Consider the following 24,142-nt stretch of genomic DNA (forward strand, 5'->3'; position numbering starts at 1 on the left):
CAAATGGATGACACTAGCAGCATGTTAAAGGTTTAGCACATGGAAAAAAAAAGTTGGTCCAAGAGAGAAATTATTTCCTTTATATCTTGTGTAATAATACCTCACTTAAAACTCTGGACAGAAACATCAATGTTTCACATGGCATTTTATCCACTTTCATTTGTTCAATATTTTCTTTTCCATCTCAACACTCAAATAATATTAAATTTCCCAAATTTTTGATAAAGGTCAAAATTTGAAAAAAAAAAAGTACAAAGAGTGATATTTTAATGAAATAAAAATGTATTAACTGATTTTTAAATTGCACTACAAACACAGCATTCAGTTTAAACCTACACACACCCACACACACATATATATATATATATATATATACGAACACAAGAAACAGTTCTACATTAGAATAATGGTTGAAATTTTCAATTACTAGACTAGAAAATACTGATTTCTTGCACCAGAGATTGACTACAGAAATTCTTTCATCTGTCAATTCATAACACAGTCTCTGTACCATAGAAATAAGTTACATCAAGTATTGATGGAAATTTATTTTTTACTTCTGTTGTAAAATAACCCAATCATCTACGTACTGTACTTAAATAATCATACACCAGTGTATATTTAACAAATATTATTGCACAAAAATTAAAATTACACTAGATTCACATCCATGATAATTAGATGTTAAATTTTACACTTCAAACTTTCAGTTTTTGTATCTTTAGATCCTGGTCATTGAATAAGAATAGTTACAAACTGTCTCGGATTTCATCTTGACAAAAATTTTAAAAAAAATCTTCATACACAAACACACTCAAAAGGGAAAATGCTTCAAAATTTGTTGACTGATTTCTTCAAATGCAAAATATACATATCATTAGAAAAACATCTTATAAAACCAAAAGGTCAAGTTGCACAGTTGAGAAATGTGCATGCGTGTGTGTTTGTGGATACACACATACATACATATGTATCTAATCACACACAATGTTGTGCTGCCGCAATTATTCAGAGCAGCTTGTTTTTAAATGCCACTGTTAAGGATAAATGTATTCAGGTGCAATGTTTGCACATATTATTATACTATATGTACATAATGTGCACACAAAACTCATAATACCCTGTAGGTACATAATTATCAGTTAAGAGAAATATACTAGCAAATTAACATTAAATAGTACAAAGGTACCTATACTACATGTAATAAATATAGTTATTTCATGCATTCAGCCAAGAAAGCAATATCTTAAGATGATACTGGCAAGTAAACATTCATTGTGTGTTGCAATAAAACATATCATGACATACGAAGTCATTACTTTCTCACATATGTCAATTAAAAATATACTATGTGCATAACTCACGGCTCAGTTCGAACAAGAACAAAATAATGGTGATAAATGTCGCCCAACATTGACAGATATACTATACAAAAACTGAAACCTAAAATCCTTGAAAACATAAGGATAAGCAACAAAATATTTACAAGTAGATATTGTGAAACTTCCTTGCATTCATGCCACACTGTTATGTTCCAAGATTGCCCTGGAATTAAAGTTAAAACAGGATTAATCTTAGAATTCATATATAAAGTTACATAAACAATTATTGTGTAAATTACTGACGATTATAATAATAAAAACCCCTGGTGGAACATCCTTTGAGGGCCAAGGCCTTCCTACCGACTGCCAGCCTCAGCAGAGGTTGGTGATCATCCAACCGGTAACAGGGTGACGTGTGGTCAGCAGGACGAACCCCCAGTCGATGTTGTAGGTTTCCATACAGGGTTACGCTACTCATTCGTAGCTCCCAAATTTCCTCACCAGTCCCATACAATGGCCAAAATCACAGGAGAAAAGTTGTACACTTTTCCCCAGGGGACTAGAACTAGTACATGTTCCTTAGCCCGAACCCAAAGCCTGGCACCTTAGACCACACGGTCACAGTACAGGATAATGATTGTTAGCTCTTAATGCAGGCTAGTATACCTGATACATATGTGCAAGAGCATCTGTAGAGCTAGCAACCGTACTGCAGCACTGTATAAGGAATAGAGAGGTGGGAGTGAGCAAACCAGGGTCTGTCGGTCAAGCAGTATGGCATTGTAATAACAGCAGAAGAAACAGGAGGCGATTCTGTGAAAACAAAAACAGGACCTTCCTCTCACAGTATTTTTGCCCTCTAAAAGCAAGCATTTTCTCACTCTGCTCTGCTGCTTACTGGCCTTGAGGTACAGTGTGCAGCCAAAAAGCATGCATGGTCATTCAATGGGCTCTACAATGCAAGTCAGTTGTTCAAGCCTCGACCAACATGAGAATGCATCTGAGATTTTCATTTCATTTGATGTGATTTATTTTACCTCACTTTTGTGCCACTTTCAGCTAATCGCAAAGCTGAGGATGAATGGTGAGAAGGTGAAATGGATGAAGGAACAATCACAAACACACAAGGGCAGCACACAGCACAAGTCCCACGGAGCATTATACCAGCCGAAGCTGAAATTTGGGTGTTCTCGCAAAGGGTCACTCCTTACTCCCCTCATCTGAGATATACTGTTTTCTTTTCCCCCACTCCAATAATTTGTTTACGAAAGGAGTTTTCTTCCCTGATCATTTACAACATACAGATTGACCCTCTTAGTATTACTTCTATAATTTTAAAAGGAAAGTAAAATTAACTAAATCAGTCAAATCAGTTCTATAATTTTATAATGTTAAATTTCTGAAACACTAAAAGATAAAAAAATTAACACTATTACACTTAAACTGTTACAAAAAATGTTAAATGCTGTATGGTAGGATCTGTAGAATAGTACTCAACTAACAAAATAGTATAATCCGACCCAGAAGAAAAATGTCAGTCAAGAGTATGGATCATTGAAGATGAAATTCCTTCTGTGTGTGGTAAAGAAGATGTCAGTAAGTTTTTCTCGTAAAGTAGCTGTGTGTTGGAGATTAAAAAAAGCAACAGTTAGCCTGCCTCCACTTTCTACAATGTTGCAGAATAACACTGAAAGATGGTTTACATTACATTTTGTTACACCACGACAATGCCTCTGCACAAACATGAAATTTGTGGTATTAAAAGAAACGAAGCAAAAGAAGCCTCTTGTTGGTTAAAGTAAAAAGTAAAAGTAAAGTGCTCCCCTGTACTTTGCACCATGCCATGAAGGCATATAGGGGTGTGGAGTTAGGGCCCCACTTTACTTTCTTGTCGGTTAAAGTAAATACAAAATTAGAAACTAGGTAAAAATAAACAATAAAAACATTTGTCGAATGTTGATAATAGTGATATTACCTATACTTACATTAACAGTATGGCTATCCATGATCTCACACAACACTTGGGGTCAGAGTTTTAGAGACTTCCATATCTTCTGTTTGGTTTTGCTGCATATCCGCTGGCACGACAAAACAGTTAGATGATTCTTCTAAAAAAAATTGTAGGGGTGAATAACTAAATTTTCTAATTATAAACTTTAATAATACCATAATTTTCATGAACAATACAATAATGGTAAGCAAACTCAATTTTTCTACATAATCCCACTGAAAACATATATACTGATCTACTCATATGGATATTACATATACATTAGGCCTACTGCTATACAGGGTGAGTCACCTAAAATTACCACCGGAAATATTTTGTAAACAATAATAAATATTGAAAAACCTCTTTCGCACATATATAGGTATGAGAGGGGCTCATGAAATTAGTGGACACAATACGTTCAACTACGTAAGGAAATATGGCTTTCAACACAAACTTAGTTTTTTCTTTAATGGAAACCCCGTTTTATTTTCAGCTAATTTTAAAGTATGGAATTAAGAATGGTGTTTGTTACATTGTAATACGTCAAGTGGTTCTCAAGTAATTGTAATGTGAAGTTGACGCTTGAAACAAACAATCTTACAAGTTGATTCGTTATGTCATAACTAGGGAACGGAACTTTATGTGCTAAAAAACTCAGAAATATTTATTTTTTATGTGTCATAAATGTTGAAAATATGTGATAAAAACAGGAAAATATGTGACAAAAATAAAAACATTTGGTAACAAAAACAAACTATAACATGCATTTTAAACACCTGAAATCAGTTTCTAAATGATTACCTCTTAGTGAGCTATTTTTTGGAAGAGTTGCAGTGGATCACCATAGTTTGTTTCCAAATTCTCCATTGTAAATCTGTCACGATTATCTCTAAATAGCATCTTATATTGTGAGAAAGATCGCTCCACGTCACAAGAAACAATTCTTGCATATTTGAAGCACGAAATGTCACTAACGCTGAAGTTTTCCAAAGCTTCCTCTTCCTCTACTTCACTTTCCAAAACACGTGCAATTTGGCACAAAGTTTGAAAACCTTGTTTTTTCCCAAAAAATTCTGTACATTTAGACATTTGCACTCGTGCGTTAGATCCAGTGAATTCTTTCAGTTTCGTTTCTACTATACGTGGACGATTCAAGCTTTCGTATGGAATTGGAGAGAAAGGACAGGTTTCTTGAGATGTATGCCAATTCGACTTTTAAGGAGGGCTCCATCAACAGTTCTTGCAGAATTCTTCTTTGTCGAGATCATTTACAACAGATACAATTTTTTCAAAGTTCTGGGCATAACATCTGCATCCAACCAAGTGCCCCATCGCGTAACTACAGGTGTAGGGGGAAGGGGAACTTCAGGACATTTTTGTTTAAAAATGTCTATTCTTCTAGGCGACTTGATAAAAACTTTCTTCCCATTTGAAACCAGTTCATCGACATTGGGATAAAGAGCTCTTATCTTTTCACATATTCTATGCAACGCATGAGCCACACATGTAACGTGCACCATTTTGGGGTAGCTAACAGCAAGGCCTACTGCATGTAAGCTGCAGCATCTGTCAAGAGAAGAACATTGTCAAATTTTATGCCTTCCGGCCACAATAGCTGCATTGCTTCATTAAAAAGCCTTGCTATCGTTACGTGTAGCCAGCCCCAGCTACTTACAGCTATTTTCTCCCAATAGGATCGTAGACGAGGTGCCAGAAGTCTGCCAGCGAGGGTGCTTAAAGACAAAACAAACCTAACACTCTCGATATGAAAGAGGTGCGGAGAATAAACATTTTTCCTTCGAGGATTTCGAGGTAGATGAAGTCAATGAGCGATTTTATGCATTTAAAATGAAAATTCGCAAAATATGTATTTACATACGGAAAACTGGAAAATATGTGTTTTTATGTAAAATAAAATTTGCTGTGTTGACATATAAGGCTATGATCAGAATTTTGGCAAAAATGAGGGTCTCTATCTTATCGCAGAAAAAACATTTATTTACCTGAAGTTCCTTTCCCTAGTCATAACATACATGTTTGATGACATTCATGTGTCATAACAAACATGTTACTCTACTGCATACTATGCATTGTGCCTAGGAAAGTTGTTACGTTACAACAACTGCAGGTTACAGTAAAATGTGTAGTTTGTATATAAGTAAGCTTTGACAAATTATCTAAAAGGTTCTGATAAATCTTTCTGAGTTAACAAATATTTGTACATTAAAAAAAGTATAAATTTTAAACATTCTGCCATGTTACATTCATAAAGATTAGTACATTAACATCTTTCTAATTTTTTATTGGCGTGCATTCATTTAAGTCATAATTTTTAGTACATCGGAACAATCAACTCTTCGCGTTTGGTCATGACAAATGTTTAAGTTTTCAATTTTTATACTTTGCATCTTATACATTTTTCTTTCTTTCTTTCAAATTGATTTAACAAATTTATCAAATGAAGCAAAGACCTAACAAAGTACACTGATTAACCAGACGTTTGTACGTACGTCAGAACTGTTGCTAAGAAAATAATATTTAAAAACTCTGAAAAGGCCAAGATGATACTTATCTATGGCGAGTGTAGGAAAAATGCAGCACAAGCATGCAGGCTGTATGCACAACGGCACTTGCGCTCTGCTCTGCCAACAGGCATAGTGGAGATGCACCTTCTGCACTTAACTTCGCTTCACAATTACTTGAGAACTACTTGACGTATTACAATGTAACAAACGCCATTCTTAATGAATTTTTCCATACTTTCAATACAAATGAGCTGAAAATATAATGGGGTTTCTATTTAAAAAAACAACAACTAAGTTTGTGTTGAAAATCGTACTTCCTTACGTAGTTGAACGTATTGTGTCCACTAATTTCACGAGCCCCTCTGATACCAATATTTCCGCAAAAGAAGTTTTTCAATATTTATTGTTGTTCACGAAATATTTTGGTGACTCACCCTGAATATGCACATGCAACTTCTAACTAGGGTATTCAGTAGCCTATACCCTGTCCCAGCTAACTGTAGAGCAGGGCCATGCATAGCGGCAGAGGAGGGAAATCGAGTGGTGAAAGTGCAATGTTGCCAACCGTACGTCATTAACACACACGAACAGAAATACTATAGCATGTACGGACGTACAGTCCAGACCTTAATCCGTAAGCTAAATATACGCCTTGTCAAAATTTGCACTTGCTGTTGTATCCCTAATATTTCCCTAAGAAATTCTTAAACCAAGTGTACGGACCTAGAGACAAAGATATGGTCCGTTTGTCATGTGCGTACGGTATTATCAGTTTCAAAAGTTCGCAACGCTGACAGAGCAAAGCAGAGAAATCGGGTAACTTCAGTCATCCATTATGCAATCCTGTTTCTCTCACTGTTCATTGGTGGAGCCGTCTCGCATCACTTCTTGCGCAGACTTGTTCTTGTTCGCTTGGTCTACAGTTAGCTGGTACAGGATTTACTTTCCTGTACGTTTGGGACTCTCATTGTGCTCACATGTATAGTTGGTTACAAAGTGCAACACTGAGCCACATACTTCATTGTTTCGGTGTCATGTAGTGTATTTTGTATCTGCACCATTTGCACTATGTTCTGGAACAGTGTACAATATGGTGTACACTCAGTACATGCTAACCAATCAACAAACTGAAAGCAGTCAGCCATTTGTTGAATCTTCTGAACTTAACACTGCTATTCTTGCATACATCTACAGTGGGATGCACCTGCACTACACCTAATGTCTTGATTGATCATTGTTATGTAGCATTGCTTTTCTGCTATTTTTAGCTAAGCACGAAGAACCTAGTGTGAGCAAGTGCAGCAGTGACATATAAGCATCGCAAACTGTGTGTGTGCACAAATCTGAAATAGATTTCTATCCCTGAATTAACAAAATAGTTTTACAAACATCATACAAAAATACTTCTTATGCCACATGCTGGAACAATCATGGTAAAATTCAACTACTTTGCAGCCAGAAAACTAATTAAATTGCAGGTTAACTAAAAATGAAGCTAATTAATTGCAGTTGGGAAAGGAATGAAGTATGTTTTCCTCCCTGATGCGATCCCAAGAAAGCATCAAAAGCTTGGAGCTGAGTTTTTAATTTGTTTTGTGCTGTGTATTTTAGATTTCTGGATATGAGGCAACTCAAATTTTATCATGATAAATAAAAATTTCAGATCTGAAAAAGATGAACACATTAATTCCATATTGGCTACAACTAGCAGTGTGTTAAGCATTCTAATGGAGAAATGATGTTGCATTAAATTTAAGAATGGTGTTACATCCTACGGTGTTGCAGATTTTCAAAATAACCTAGCTTATACATAGAGTGGAATAGTTTTAGATTTTGTCTAGTTGTAAAATGTAGTTTGGACCAATATTGCCATAAGAATGTATTTTTTATTTTCCCCATTTTGGCTTATCCTCGCAAAATAATCTAACAGATATTTTTAGTGGTTTTTATTTTATTTAATCTGCGACGTTTCGTTCTGGTTGGTGTAGCTTGAAAAAGTTCTGGGGAACCAGAACGAAACGTCGCAGATTAAATAAAATAAAAACCACTAAAAATAACTGTGTTAGATAATTTTGCATCTATAAAAAGTGGTTATGCAAACCTTTAAGAAGAACATGGCTTATAGTCATTTAATCATCTAGAAACTTCTTGTATGAGTATTTTAAAGGTAGTCTGCCTAGCATAAAAATCATAAATGTATATTCAGTCTATAAGGTAATTTGAAACTGTCTACATGCCAGATTATGGTACTTTTTTAATGTTTGAACCATTTGAACCTATAAAATGTAACATATTGTACACAAAAATTGCAAAAGCAGCTTTTTCACCTTCTACTCGTTTGTTAGTGGTGGCTACTTTGGGAAATAATGTTTGCTACTCATCTTGTTTTGTGTTTCCATTACAACAATTAACTTTCTCTTTATTAATGTTTTATTTAGGGTTGAGCTGATAACACTTTGAACTGATACTCTCACTAGTTCCCACCGACACTGATACTTGAACAATTCCAATTTAAAATTACAAAGGCTAGTTACCGAGTCATACTAACTCATCACATCACATTCCTTTAATAATATTAAGTAACTCCCAGGTTATTCTCATGTAGCACTATTGCACTTTATATGTATATGTAGCACTATTGTATTTTTTTTGTGCGAACTTCTCTCTAGGCCCAAATGATGCAAACAAAGAGGCTTTTGAAATGTTGCTAGACTTTCTAGTGCTGCAGTGACACCAAAAAACAGGTGGACTGTATCTCTTCTTCAACTTCATGTAAACACTATTCATTCTTGTTTGGGTTAACCTGGAGAGAGAAAAAAGTGCTGTACAAATACCGTATTTATGCATGTATAGTGCGAATGTGTGTATAATGCGCACCCTGGTTTTTGATGGGTAAAAGTTACAAAAAATTATATCTCATATATAATGCGCAGTACAATCCAGTTTCAAGAAATGGCTTTCTTGGTTGTAGGTCGTAAAGCTGTTGCTATGCTGATCAAGAGGAGAATATCCTCTTGTGTAAACAATAAGTCTCCAACCCATGCCACCTCCCCCTTCTCCCTCCACAGTGTTTAGCATTCCAAAGCTTTCACTAATTAACCACCTTATTTATTCTGTAATAGTAGAAAGTGAGATCAAAATTACATTATGGATTTGAAGTGCTCAGGAAGTTATTTTCTATTATTTCTCGCCCAACAAATACCGCTGATACACATTGCATGCTCGAATTCCGCCAGAGTTGCACTGCTTTTCTTGTGTTGCAGAACATTACATTACAAAGTTAAAAATCGTGGAAAATCAAACTTTTACACGTGGTTTTGCTAATTTTCTCTTTACTTTTTCTAAAAGAAATTCAAAATATATACTTTTTCCGTGACTAATGTAACATTTATACACGGCACATTCACGACCTTCAAACTAGCAGTTAGCAGCACAAAATTCCTGCCATTAAGGAATTTACACACTCGATATATAATTATTTGGCCAGTAATACATTTTAATTATTGCTTTCTTTCTCCTTATCTTTTCTTTCATCCAAAGTACCACAAAAATCAGAATCTTCCTTCATTTTGTGATGAGCTTATTTCAACTGGATTGAACATTAGTGTCACCATCTTGAATGGAATACTGTTGCCATATTCAGAAACTACAGAATTCAAGCTTTACAACGATATATAACATGATAGGGTTCCGTAAACATGAAAAAAATATTCCATGCATAATACGCACCACAGTTTTTGGGTGCAAAAATTTTGGAAAAAAGTGCACATTATACATGAGTAAATACGGTATATGCAAATACAGTTATTAAAATAATGCTCATCTGGCTGGCTCCGTTTATGCAATGCTGTTCATCATTTCCATCATGCTTTGTTGTTTGCAAAAAAAAAAAAAAAAATCACTGCAGTATCAGTCGATACCAACAGTTACATAAAAGACTTACACAAAAGGGAGGAGTACAAGAAGAAATTGCTGAATCCACAACCCTCACTCCCTGCTTGAATGTAGATAAAACAAAACAAATTCCACAGCGACCTTCACCCCTCTTTCCCAAGAACTCAGCAAATATCTGGTCCGAACACAGCCCAGCATAATAATGCTGGTTTTAAAAAAAGTCCATCTTTCTTACCCGACGAGTTTGGGAGCCGGAATTGGAAATGAATGATTTCATTTATCATTCCATACCAAATCAACAAAGTCCACAACCCGACCATCTCAGAATTTTCTGAAACTCTACTATTTGGTGGTCTTCATGAAGATATGAAATCCTGAGAAATTGTAGCTTCCTGTGTGGCGTTGTTATGGAGTTTTGGGGGCTCGAAAATACAAAAAATTGTAGATTTTTAGTCTGTTCCAGAGATTTTCATGAATAATTGCTCTTGCCCTACTTGACGTAGAGAGCTGGTTGTAGTCTTGTTTGGAAAAACATGAAATAAGCTTCCCAACGGTGTATCACGTCACTATATTTAGAATAAAATCTTTTCAAGGTCATCCACTTTGACGTTGAACTTTTGAAGATGCATATCTGCGATTTCCTTGGAACTGAAATATATTTTTAACACAAGGTTACACTATAACATAACCACATTTGAAGTTGGAACGATTATGGGATAATTAAAGACAAACAATTTAATTAATATAAGTGTATTTTTTGATCCAGTCATTTCTAGTGGTAGTTTGCAACACTGTTGTTATTTACATTTAAGAATAATATGATTATCTACAGTAGTGAAAAATGGACAAGAATGTATGTTTCCTGACTTACATGCACCATAGTTCAGAGGTTGTTCTTCAGTATTCATTCATTCAGTCTTTGCATGGCAAACTGGCTTTCATTTGTTGTTAAAGTGTACATTCTTCTTGTAGCAGTGGAAGGGTCCACTTTTGATAGAACATTACACGTTGGGACCCAACAAATGTGAACATTGCACATTGGGAACCAACAAATGTCCAGTTGGACCAAATGGGGACATAAAATGATCCTGATGGTCCATGAGGTTGAAGAAAGTTAATTTGTAAATCACCAGTGTCTTCAGACACTTTCTGAACACACACTAGCCACCAGTTGTTATTATATACACAAGTAAATATCCAGTAATATCTGTGAATTCTAAGGCATTTGAACATATGAAACGATGTTTTATAAATTCATCACATGCAGAATAACGTTTCATATGTATGACATCTTTTGTAAAAGGAAGTACTGCACGAACCTTTCGGATTCCTGGAATGGAATTAACTTTAGTAAATCTGTAACACAACATAGAGAAACCATCCTCATGGTAGGCAACATTGATGAATTGTTTGCGATTTTTGTAGTGTGCTGCTGCTCCATCAGAAAAGAAAAATAACTTGGTCAGGTTGTCAGAACCAAATTTATCCTTCAAAAATGTAATTAGCACTTTCTGGAGTAAGTGAACTAATGCTTTATCATGCTATCTGATATGGGAACCAAATTTTCAGTTATGACTGTCGAAGTACTGAGATTTCCATAATAAATAGTGAATGGATGTATTGTTGTTACTTGACCATTATTCCAGTGAAAACCTTGGGAGGCATCTTGCAACACACAGGAGTAATTTCCTGCAAAATCACAAAGTACAATGTAGTGCCTATCAAGAAATTGATAATTGAGAAATTAAGCTTGTTGGCATGAAAGAATTTCCGATCAGGTGCACATTTTTTCAACTAGAATTTCTATGAATTCTGCAGGCTTCATTGATGTTTCAAGTGTTGATCTGTCTGTGGATATCCACTGTTTATTCCTGCTTTGGTGTTAATTTCCAGGTGATACTTATTATTTTCAAAATATGGACTGTCAAGGTTTCCACGGATCTCAAAATCTTCAAGGCTTTCTAATCTGGATGATGCCATGATGCTGGTGATCAAGGTATCAGCTCAAATTAAAACTGTCACACTAAACACACTATATATTCAACATTCTACCACACTTGTTTCAAACAAGACTCCTGCACACATTCTTCACTTTCTAGTTGCAGAAGTATTGCACATTAGCAAGTCTGCAATGCAATTGTGCAGTGTTGGAAACTCCCACTAGAAATGACCGGCTGAAAAATACACTTATACTAATTAAATTGTTTTTCTTTAATTATCCCATAATCGTCCCAAATTCAAATTTGGTTATGTTATAGTGTAACCTTGTGTTAACAATATATTTCAGTTCCAAAAAAATCTGCAGAAATGCATCTTCAAAAGTTCAAGGTCAAAGTGGATGACCTTGAAAAGATTTTATTCTAAATATAGTGACATGATACACCATTGGAAAGCTTATTTCATGTCCTTTCAAACAAGACTACAACCAGCTCTCTACGTCAATTAGGGTAAGAGCAATTATCCATGAAAATCTCTGGCGAAGACTAAAAATCGACAATTTTTTGTATTTTTCGAGCCCTCGAAACTCCATAACTACGCCACACAGGAAGCTACAATTTCTCAGGATTTCTTATCTTCATGAAGACTACCAAATAGTAGAATTTCAGATAAATCCGAGATGGTCGTGTCAGAAATGACACTTTCTTTTTTGTTGATTTGGCATGGAATGACCCTTATTTCCAAACAGTTAGTATCACATAGTTACTACCTTTGAGAAGTTTGGTCGCAGCTTTCACTTTGCTCATGTCCTTGATCTTGTCAATCATCTGCTTCCCAGGAGGGTGGAGTTTTGTCCAGTATTTTTCAGGAAAACTATGCGGAACTTCTTGTGCTGGCCTTCCAACCTGTCACAAGGAAGGGTGAATGAACCTTTCAAAAGGATGAACGTTGCTCTTGGCCGCGGATGATATCAGTATCGGCTCAGTCGATTTTATTAAATGTTTTTATTGCTTATTTAATGGAATCATAATAATGGGAATATGAATGGAAAATGTTAGCCTATAAAAAAAAAAAAACATGAGTAGTGAACTTTTTTCCCCAAAGTTGCTAATACTGCAAGACAATGAAGATCAGAACTTTCACCTTCAAAAGAGTATAGTGAAACCAGATTTTGCATTCTAGGATTTAATATTTTCCCGCACTACAAATTCAGTCTTCATGGTCACAATAGAGTAACTCTTATAAAATGTTTCTTCATTTTACATTATTTCACCTTGATCTCTGGAAAACATAAAAGCCATCTGACATTGCCACAAGTGAACTCACTCCTGTCTTTCTACTCAAGATGTACATCTGGACCTACATTTTAATTTTTTTTAAAACAGAGTGTTTCATAATTCCCTCTGGCAATTAAAATTAAAGTTGTTTTGTGCTCACATAAATACAGGGTGTTTCATAATTCCCTCTAGGATTTCGGAAGTCAATTGCTCAGAGGCCAACTCACCCACGGGGATGAGAGCACGTCATTGAAGAAAGTAAATATCAAAGTTTTTATCCTACCTTACAAATGTTCGATATGTCCTCCCTTGGTGAATCGACAGACATCAATTCTGTAATCTTGCACGTATGCGGTCTACAGTCTCGGGCGATGGCCCCGGCCTACCTGTTCGTTTTTCATCTGTCAGGTCTCCAAGGAAGGACTTATTGAATATTTGTAAGGTGGATTAAGAACTTTGATATTTACTCTCTTCACTGACAGCCTCTCATCCCCATGGGAGTTTTCCTCTGAGAAACTGACTTCCGAAATCCTAGAGGGAATTATGAAACACCCTGTATTTATGTGAGCACAAAACAACTTTAATTTTAATTCACTCATGATGAGATCATGTTAACTGGTTGAAATATCATGTCACGTGCACATTACCAAAGCAGAGCATGTCAAGATTGTCTTTCTGTTAATACTAAATAGATTTGAAACATCATGCCACGTGCACATTACCAAAGCAAGGTATGTCAAGCTTGCCTTTCTGTTAATACTAAATACATATCAGCATTCATTAGATTGGCTCTATTCGAACCATTACCGCCAAGGAAAAACAAGAAATAGTTATACTTCACCTTCAAATGAAGCATCAGCCTGTACTGCAACTGGTAAACTGTCCGTAACATCATTTTTCTCAGCAACTACAGAAACAGTAGTAGTACACTGTTGATCACACAAATTTTCTTCAAAATCCAACTCGGACTTATCTTCTAAAATAGTGGATTCCACTGATTGAGTTTCAGTTCTTTCCTCTGCATCCTTCTCATTATGCTTGTCCTCATGTTCCATTTCACTTTCATCCTCACTAGCTCTGAGTTTCTTCTCTTGAACTTCTTCCTCTGTAACTACAGATTTTCTTTTCACCGGTGCCAGATTACACCCATCTTCTGCACTTGCTTTTCCACCCGAACGTGTTTTCCGAGGCTGGTGATCTGGTATGGACTGCAGCTTCTCAAGAGCTGTTCTCAACGGCAGCAGACCAACAGCGAAGGGAATATCTTTCGTCGGAGAAGACGTAGCAGGTTTGGAATTTGTTAGCTGAGCTGTAACGTCACTAGCTGTAATGTCAATCGGTTTTAAATTATTTGATGCACCAGGTGCTTCCATTTCCGTCACTACATGTGTATCGGTATTTGCACATACACTTTCAGGGTCAAGTTCTTTTGTTAAAATGTGTTCTTCCTTTTCATCTTCAAGCATCGGTGGGTGATTTGTTGCAGCTTCAGTTTCCAAATTCACAGAACATGACAGTTCACTTGACTTATTATTAGGTTCCTTCATTGTTGAACTTACAGATCTCTCTACTTGTCTATCCCTTGTGTTGGAATTTGAATTCAAGCTCCTACTTGTGCTACAACTTACAACTGTATCACATTCTTCATTCTCTTTGTCATCACCATGACTTGTTTTTGCATGTTCAGCATTGCTTTCTTCTACAGATGATTTACACCTGATTCTGTCATCTGATGGAACTACTGTTGATTTTGATTTTGCTTCAGTAGAATCAATGTTTGGAACAGAGATGATCCTCTGATCTCCTGATTTGTCAGCGTCTTCCTCTTCTACGATCAAGAGTACATTTAAATCATTTTCTTCAACACTGACCTCTTGTACAAGATAATCTTCATTGCAATCTGATGCGGCTTCAACTTCCATTTTACAGTCTGACGAATCAGCTGTTTCATAAACAACAGTTGTAATGTCACTATCTCCTGAAATATTAGCCATTGTGTCCTTAACATCAGTGCATGGTATCTTATCCTCAGTGGATGCGGCACTTGTTGCATTGCATTGTTGTACTGCTTCATCTGAGCAATTTTCTTCACAATTAGCACTACAGTCATGCTCCAAATTGTTGTGCTTATCTTCAACTGAAAGCTCACTGTCAAGTTCTATAGGACCAGAATCACTTTGATGCACAACACTAACAGTATCTGCACTACTATTAACTTCAGTATGCCCGGGAGAATTTGCATCAGTACATGTTTTTACAGCATCACTATTTACAGGTACATCGGGTAGTTCACATTTCAAACTCCTGACGTCTTTCACAATTGGCATTAATTCTTGTTGAACAACTTCTACCTTTTTGTATTCTTTCTCTCCGCCAGTTTGCAGTTCTTCACCAGCTGATTCCAAAATATCACTCAATGTTGCACTTTCACTCAAGAAATTAACTTCCTCTTTTTCAAGCTCATTTTTCAAACTTACACTCGCAATATCTTTAACACTTGTGGTGCTGCTTACGCACTCTGTACTCTCACGTGAAGATTCTGATGCAGGGACACCGCTAAATTGCACCGAAACATTTGAACTTGGTTCTTCTGCAGCACTTTTGTTAGCACCATCATCCGCAAGTTGGCACTGTAACATTCCACCATCGACAATGTTCATAAGCATCTCTTCGTTCACAGTAATATACGAACCGTCTCCACTGTCCATTAGAATTGGAACATCTGAAGGCAATCCTGCTTCCTTCAGGATTTCCGCATACTGGCTGCTTATAATACACTTCCTCGGATTGCTCTGCGCACCCTGTTCATCTGTACCTTTATTAGCACTAATGTTTCTGTTCGTTGATACTACAACAGTCTGATTTGATGAACTTTCAATGTTTGAAATTTTTGTTGTTTTGGACAGAATCCTAGGTCCGGGATAGTTTGCACTTGTACTTGACACTGGGGGAGATTCCAAACGAGAAATATTGCTGCATGTTCCGTTGTCGATAGCTGAAGATGTCACGCTGGTATCTACAGAATTGGGAACCACACTTGGGACACTGGGTTCTATGACAGCTTTCAAGTTTCCTGCATCATTGCTTGCCATTTGTTTCTGAAGAGTTTCCAAAGCCTTACGGCTTGCTTCGGCTTCTTTTCGGAGAGCCATTTCGGCATCCGTCATGACTTTCTCCTGGAATATCAGGTTCATCTGCCTCTTCAGTGGGCGGCCTCTTTTGCGGGGGCCTGGAACATATATCGGGAAACCGTTAGTTGAGAGGAACTGTGGCTGAATTCTTTGTCCACTTCCTGTCGGCAAAGTCAAACCGGCTTGTGGGTCTACGGAAGAATCTGCATCCTGAACTTGCTGCGACACAGAATTTACTTTACTACTGTCTTGGACAGTCATGTAACTCCTGACGTTTCTCACAACTGACCGTAACTGCTGCACTGAGGGAGGCGTCAGTTTCTTGTTGTGAATAACATTCAAGGTTTCGGTGCTTTTGGCATTTCTTTCTTGTTGATCCCCAGAAAGAGACAGGAGGAGTTCCGCTGTATCCGTGGCATTTGTTTGTTGCACTACAGGCTTGGCTGGAGACACGTGACTTGGTTCCGATTTCTGTACAGCCTGAGCAGAAGTGCTGATGGCCACACGAGTAATGCCCTCTCCATCCTCAGAAGACAGTCTCCCATTTTCAACTGCAAAATTGAAATACACAATTATTCATTGTGATAACAGAAACAACAGAACTTGAACTTCCAGAATTATTTCTCTTGCAGTCTACGGTTGTTACAAGCATAAAAACAGCTTCTTTTGTGGTGATGTTTCAAAACACACGCTCCCTTCATCAGACATTTATTTTTAGTTTGATTAGAATCAAGTGTCTGATGAAGGGAGTGTGTATTCTCGTGAAACATCACAACATGCTTGTAACTGTAGACTACAAGACAAATAATTCTACAATGCAAGAAAAATTGAACATCCAGTCACAATATTTTAAGATTCCCAGCTACAGGAAATACGGAGTATGTGAATGCCTTTATATGAAGGTAAGTCAGTAAGCAGGTCACAAACATTAATTTAAAAAATACTAAGTGAGTGCTGCAGTAGCTCAGTTATTAAGGACATCTGATTACCATGTGAGAGGCCCGCATTCGATCCCTGGCGAGGGAGAACAGAGATTCTTTCCACCTATTCCTCCGGTGCCCAGCCAGCGTCGTACAAAGTGGGTACCTGGAAGAAACTCTGGGTGGTAAAGGCAGCCAGGGGCATGGTGCTGATCACATCACCCCCACCTTCGGCTGTGATCAAGAAAGTGTGGGGTCCTAATTCGGCTGTGATCAAGAAAGTGTGGGGTCCTAATTCCACACCCCCTATATGCCTTCATGGCATGGTGCAAAGCACAGGGGAGCACTTTACTTATTCTTTTTTACTAAGTGAGATACAAAACCATTTTATTTTTCAACATGATCACCATCAACATTGATACACTTATCCCATCGCTTTATCAGTTCCCCAAAACTTGCTGCATAAAAATCTTTGGGCTGCTGTCCCAACCACAGTCGCACCTCGTGTTCAACATCTTCATATCCCTAAAACATTTGCCACCAAGGTGCATTTTTAGCGGTCCTGTTATGCACCACTTTATGCAACAAACACTTCTCACCATAAACATGAAACATTTCCTTGTGAATATTCCTTACAGGAAGTCATTTTGCCCATGAAAAAAGCACAACAGCATGCTGCTCTTCTAACATATACTCCTCGAGCATCAAACTGGATTGTACTGCTACCTAATGTCACCTTTAGAAACTACTCACTACTATTTTCAGCTTTCCCACATCAGTTTGTGACCTATTTACTGACTTCCCATCATACTTTAGACAAGACCTGTGTATGTTTTGGACTTCGCTACTCAATAAGTGGGCAATGTCTGACATCAAAAATTATGTAATAACATAGGCCCTATTATGTGCAAAATTAACTGAGGCAAAGTGATAATAGAATGTAAAACATATATGTTGGGACATAAATTATGATCTATGCTAGGGGGGGTGAACCAATACTGATACCGATGTTGATACTCACTGTAACAATTAATTAAAAGTTATTCGAAGTATTGATCACTATTAATATACAACATTCCACTGCAATTATATGCAGAAATTTGGCAGTTTTTCACTCCAGATATTCAAGAATTACACCAGAATATTAAAACAGCTGTCATTGTACCTTTAGTGGAAAGGAGTCTCTCTGGTACTTTCCGTACATGCTTTTCAAACTTGTCGTGGTGGACAAAAAAATTGTAGCAAGAGAACTAATTGCCACAGAGATATGGTTTTCTTTTATGACAGGACTCTTAAGGTCAGCCCGGCCCGACCAATGAATGGACTTGAGGAAACCCAGATTTTCCGCCTCCAGTTCAAGAGGAGAAAGTAGTGTTGCTACCGGTTGCTACATGCCAGTTGTGCACGACACCTCTTCCTGTCAACATGCCCCCTTCGCTCGCATTTCAGGGAGAGGCAGGGAAGCTGAGACATATTTGCTTGCTGCGCTGTGGCAACCATTAGACTTCGCTGTGCTTGACCTTGTTGAGGGTGCCACCTGTTTCGAAAACAGCTCGAAACGAAAAATTTGGCAATGCAGAATACCATGAGAATTTACTCTCACCACAGCAACTGAACAAAGGTGATTGGTTCAGCGGTTCATGTGACCTTCCCGAGCTTTCGACAGAAAAGACAAACATAGAATTTCCAAGTCCATTCTTTGGCCAGAACCACTTTAGTAGAGGTTACATTTATACATTTTGCCTCGAAATAATGAAATTTACAAAAAGAAGACCAGAATAGACCAACGCAAGCAAAAAGATGTAGTATGTAGGAGCGGTAGTATATTCCTACAACCATGCAAAGCTGCATTGAAAATAGGCAGATTCTTCGTGGGGAAAAAATTCTGGAAAATCACTTCTTGTGTTGTATCAGCAGGAAGGACTAAATTTGCATGGAAGCACAACAAAAGACCACTCTTTGAGGATGTGTAATTTCCGTCTCCCCAATTTTGAAAAAAAAATTAGAAATTATAAACCATAATTTTCAGGAAATTTTGAAAATTGGATGTTTCCTGCTGTACCCCCTAATTTTTGCAAATTACGAACAAGTTCCTTTGTTTTCATTCTTACACATAAAATTAAAAAATATCAGCAACAACCAATGGTTGAAGAGTAAGACTCCATTCATAAGTTATATTGCATAATTTTTGGAGTAAAAATAATCTGCATTTTCAAAATACATTTCTTAAAAATAGTAACAATAAATATGTTGTTTTGTCATTCCAATAGGTCATACCTCCATATCTATATAAATGAACAAAAATGACGAAACTGAATTATCGTCTGTAGTTTTCAAGAACTGGCATGTTAATTACTGCCATGTGGTGGTGGTCTTGTTTGAACAGTCCACTAAAAGTTAATCACAAAATCCACCTTTCCACACATTACTGGTGGAAAATAAACAAAAAATAAAAATTTTGCAAACTTTCCAGGATAATTAGACCATGGAAAAGAGTTGTGCAGGCATTTTTGAGGAAACTGTGAAATACCCAAAACCGAGAGAAATATTAGTGAAACGAAACCTCTGCTCTCGGCCAATGCAGAAACACTGACATCAGTATCAGCTGAACCCTAGTCTGTGCATTCATACATGCATGACAGAAACCATTGCTCGAGCTATCTTTACAAACATGGTTTGCTTTAAGACTTTATGACTTACTGAAAAGTTACACCAACTGTGACTCAGGCAGGGATCAAACTTGTATGTATGCCATTCAGTGCCAATGCACTGCAAATCTATATTCATGAGCTTACATGTACAGTACTTACTTTGTAGTTATGATGTGGCCAAGTGAAGAAAATTATTGTTTAAAAAAAAAGAAGAAGAAGATAGACTTTTAATGAAAAGAAAGTATCAGCAATGACTGGAAAATAAAGCAAAAGAAGTAAGCAATAAGAATTAATGAAACACATAAATTCTATAATGACATAAAAACCTTTAAAAGAGCTTTGGTAAAAGAAAATTCTGAAGGAAATTCAATATAAAAAAAAATGGAAACACTTTTTCCATAACCTTCTGAACTCTGAAGTCAAGGATATGAGAATTCTTAATAATAATAATAATATGCGGTGCAATAGCCCTTGGAGGCCAAGGCCTACCTACTGACCTCACTCCCACATGCCTCAGCAGAGGTGGGGTGATAATCCAACCAGTTACGGGGATTTGATAATTTGAAATGTGCTGTATATAGTTTTTCTGCAATCAAATGAAGTCAATACCCTACGAGTTGACCATCTGTTTGACTTTCCCCCCTCTCCCCATTCCTTGTGTTAATTTTTTATTTAATTTTTCTATCTGCATAATTCTGATGCACAGCAATCAGCTCAGACCTACATTATTTTGAATTTCCTCCACTTGATGGTATTATGTATTTTGAAAAGGTACAATTGCTAATTTTAAAAATAATTGCATTACCTATAGGCACTGCGTTCTTGTTGCTCGCTGACAAGCCAAGCACTTCTCTTGTCATTGAGGACAATCCTTTCACCTGCAAAAAAGCAATGTACTGGTTATCAGAGATACCAAATGAAGCAAACAAACTGGATACAAAAGCTTTAAAATCCTTAAAAGTAATGATAAAATCTTACAGTTTTTCAGCCTCCAGCACATAGTAACTCCTCCATTGCATACCTGAATCCCCAGTAATATCCCACAATTTAAATTACTTTAAAATTCTTAAGTAGTGAACAAACAATTTGACAAGTCATACTGTATGCAACAGTATCAAAAGCATAACTGTATATCTTAATTTTAAACTTTTTACTGAAAATTTTATTTTAAAAAAATACTTGTTCATGTTCGCACACTCTCGGGAGGTCAGGTGGGGGGCAAGTACAGTGCCCTGAAGGATACCACAAGGGAAATTTTTCCAGGATAATCTTCCATATGGGCCAATGACATGTTGTTGATATTCTTGCAGATCAATCAGAACCATTTAACCACTGACTCAAAAAAAAAAAATAATAATAATAATAATGATGGTAATTTACCAACTAGAATTTTGTGGTTTATTGAAGGCAAACTGTGATAGAAAATTCACTTACGCTGCAATGAAACTATTACAGATATCTAGACAACAGCAAAAGCAAACCACATGAAGATTCATCTAGAAGGAATCCTAAGCAATGTATTTTTTCAAAATTTGGAATATCATGGTGGTTTTCAAAAGTAGAGGAATTTTCGAAAATGACTTTGTTGGAACAGTCAAGAGTTAATTCTTTCATTTTCATTAGATAATTCTACTTCATTTACATTAATATTACTCCTCCTTTTCTATCATAATCAAATGCACTATCAAGAAAAAGTAAAAACATTTAATGAATAAAGTACCTGAAAAAACTTTGCTGCTTGAAGCAAAGCTCCCAGATCATCTTCCGAAACACTAGTCTCACCACAATACATGAATTCCACCAAAGACTTCAGTACAGAAAACTGCATGTCCTTCAGAACTATGAGTGGATGCTGGCCCAGCTGACGTTGGAATATGGACTGTAGTAACGTCTGCAAAATTAAAATGTCAAGCTTAGCCACGAACAAAAGAGTTTGTTATAAGTTCACAGGATCTTCGGGTAGGCAAATCAGGACTGGGCCTACAGTTCAAAGTAGGATTCAAACCACTGTGCAACATACCTGTAGTGTGTAGTGTGTTCACAATACAGAAAAGGGCTGTTTGAATTATATGCAAAATACTTCCAGATTCACATGCAGAATTGCATTTCACGAAAACAAAATTATGTCCTTATACTCGCTGTATGTATATAAATCTATTATCTATGTACTTAATGTCTACTAACAAATGAAAATGATATTAAAGAGGAAATTAAAAGCAGGCTTAATTCAGGAAATGCATGTTACTTTTCTCTTCATAAACTTTTGTCTTCTCGTTTAATATCTAAGAAACTAAAAGTTAAAATATACAAAACAGTAATTTTGCCTGTAGTATTATATGGATGCGAAACTTAGTCCCTTACATTGAAAGAGAAATTGAGAGTATTTGAAAAGAGAATCCTTAGAAAAATAATTGGACCTAAAAGGGATGAGGAGACAGATGAGTGGAGAAGGTAACATAACTTAGAACTACATAATTTGTATTCATGTCCAGATATTATTAGAATGATTAAATCAAGAAGACTTAGGTGGGCAGGCCATGTGGCACGAATGGGAGAGGAAAGAAGAGTTTACAGGATTGTTGTTGGGAAACCTGATTGTAAGAGACCAGTAGGAAGGCCAAGACAAATGGGGGGATAACGTTGAGATGGACCTAAAGGAAATCTAGGGATGGAAAAGAGTGGATAGATCTTGCTCAGGATAGGGACAGATGGAAGGCCTGTGTTGCTGCAGGTTTAAGAAGGCTAGAGTTAGTTAGTTACGACAAAACACAAGTTAGAAACAAAGAAATTCATGGACATAATACAAGACAAAGACAAAACTTCCATATCCACACTAAGAGATTAACTCTGACAGACAGATCACCACATTCATCAGGTTTAAAATTCCACAACAACCTTCCCTCTTGGCTAAAAAATACCACTCCCTTAAAGAAAAAATTGTAGCTAATCAAAGAATACCTCGCAGACAGAGCTCTGTATGATATTACTGAACTATAAATTAGACTGGGTACAAGTATCAAGTATACAAAGAAATTCAATAATGTATCTCTAATTTTAAAAGAAAATCATGCATGTACTACATATATTTATTTTACAAGTATGCATGCTTATCATTGTTTTTAATAGTGAATATAATGTACAATTTATGTAAACTTCTTTATCACATACCGTATGTGCAGCATGTCAAAAAAATGTTCTTATACTGCAATAGCCTGTATACCATAGCTTATATTATATTTTTGTGTATCTGACAAAATCCATACCCATGCAAATTGGGTCAACGGATGAATACAGATTATTATTATATCAACACTGTCTTTTTTATTATTATAATTTTTTTTAAACTGATCGATTTTTGTAATATGGGCATACCAGCACACAAGCTATTTTGCCTGTCACATAATACGGCAATAAGCCCCTTAACTAAAATAAAATTCAGAATAGGGCTCTAATAAGAAAATAAAACATGTTTCTTAAAACTTTCTAACTCAATTTTTAAAACTAATACATTCATTAATTACTTAACAAGAACTAAAACTTTACCATCTCTGAGGACTAAAACATCTTTATCTAGTTAAAAACACAAGACAACATAATCCCACATAGGAATATCCTGGCTGTCGACCCAGAAGACAGAGCCTCGTTGGCCTGCACCTTCACAAGGTTGGTTGGTTAAGTTGCTGTTTTAAGTCCATTTTATGCACAGTAAGGCAAATCAGGACTGGACTTACAGTTTAAAGTGGAATCCGAACCACTATGTGCTTCCACCGGGTGCAACTTCACTGGGAACAGAACGTAGGACTCTTTACGTTGCACCAGACTCTCAAATACAGGGTGCACATGGGCTGTGATGTGCATTTCATTGGTTAAAACATCATGAATTACATATTTATTCTGCCATAAATACAGTGAGCCAGTTTGTTATTCCTCTAATTATTATTTCTTTTTGCAGTAAGGTTGCACTTATACTTACATTTGCATATTTTATAACTATAAGGCGTGTCACAAAAGTAAAGATACAACTGATGTACAGGGTATACACAAATGAATGGTGTGGTTATAAATGTAAAAAAATATATATATTTTTCAACTTACGTGGTTGCAGCAAACACTGTTAGAGGCGGAAACTGCGAGGCCTTTTAGGTTGTGCGCCTAATTTGGAAAATGGCATCAGGTCGAGAAGGTGTACTGTGTTCTCTGGTTTGAGGTGTCGAAATCTGTGATTATGGTGCAGCGTTTAGTTTATGGGGTTTATTAAAGACAGGGTTTATGCACAACCAATACCAACTTCCATCCTGCAACTTTGTGATCGGATAATGCATGCAGTGCAAGACATTACCGTGTCTGGATCGAGTTTGATTACCGCGTTGATGTGTGTTGTGTGACCTGGGGCCTAAGTCTTGAACTGTCAACACATTAAGGTCTAACGAGTTCGTGACGTTTTTGTCAAGAAAGGCTAACGAATGCCATTTAGTGTAGTCTCCACTCTTC

The 24,142-nt window shown here is 36.5% G+C and overlaps 1 protein-coding gene across 3 annotated transcripts in view; it reads right to left on the reverse strand.

Moving 5' to 3' along the window:
- Positions 1-349: 349 nt before the first annotated feature.
- The window catches only part of LOC145994895 (uncharacterized), a 40,942-nt gene continuing 17,149 nt past the window's right edge, over positions 350-24,142 (reverse strand). Inside the window, exons 3-7 of one of the 3 annotated variants that reach the window (XM_083131357.1) lie at positions 21,372-21,542; positions 20,457-20,529; positions 13,791-16,631; positions 3,308-3,430; positions 350-1,545 (exon numbers count right to left, since the gene is read on the reverse strand). In XM_083131357.1, the coding sequence (XP_082987483.1) occupies positions 3,333-3,430; positions 13,791-16,631; positions 20,457-20,529; positions 21,372-21,542 (3,183 nt within the window). In that variant the 3' untranslated portion in view covers positions 350-1,545; positions 3,308-3,332. Of the gene's footprint in view, positions 1,546-3,297; positions 3,431-8,215; positions 8,644-13,790; positions 16,632-20,456; positions 20,530-21,371; positions 21,543-24,142 lie in introns of those variants that run through there. The other 2 variants (XM_083131359.1, XM_083131360.1) reach the window with 2 other exon arrangements.

Source organism: Lepisma saccharinum, chromosome 11, assembly GCF_977018435.1.
Source record: "Lepisma saccharinum chromosome 11, izLepSacc3.1, whole genome shotgun sequence".
Lineage (NCBI taxonomy): Eukaryota > Metazoa > Arthropoda > Insecta > Zygentoma > Lepismatidae > Lepisma > Lepisma saccharinum.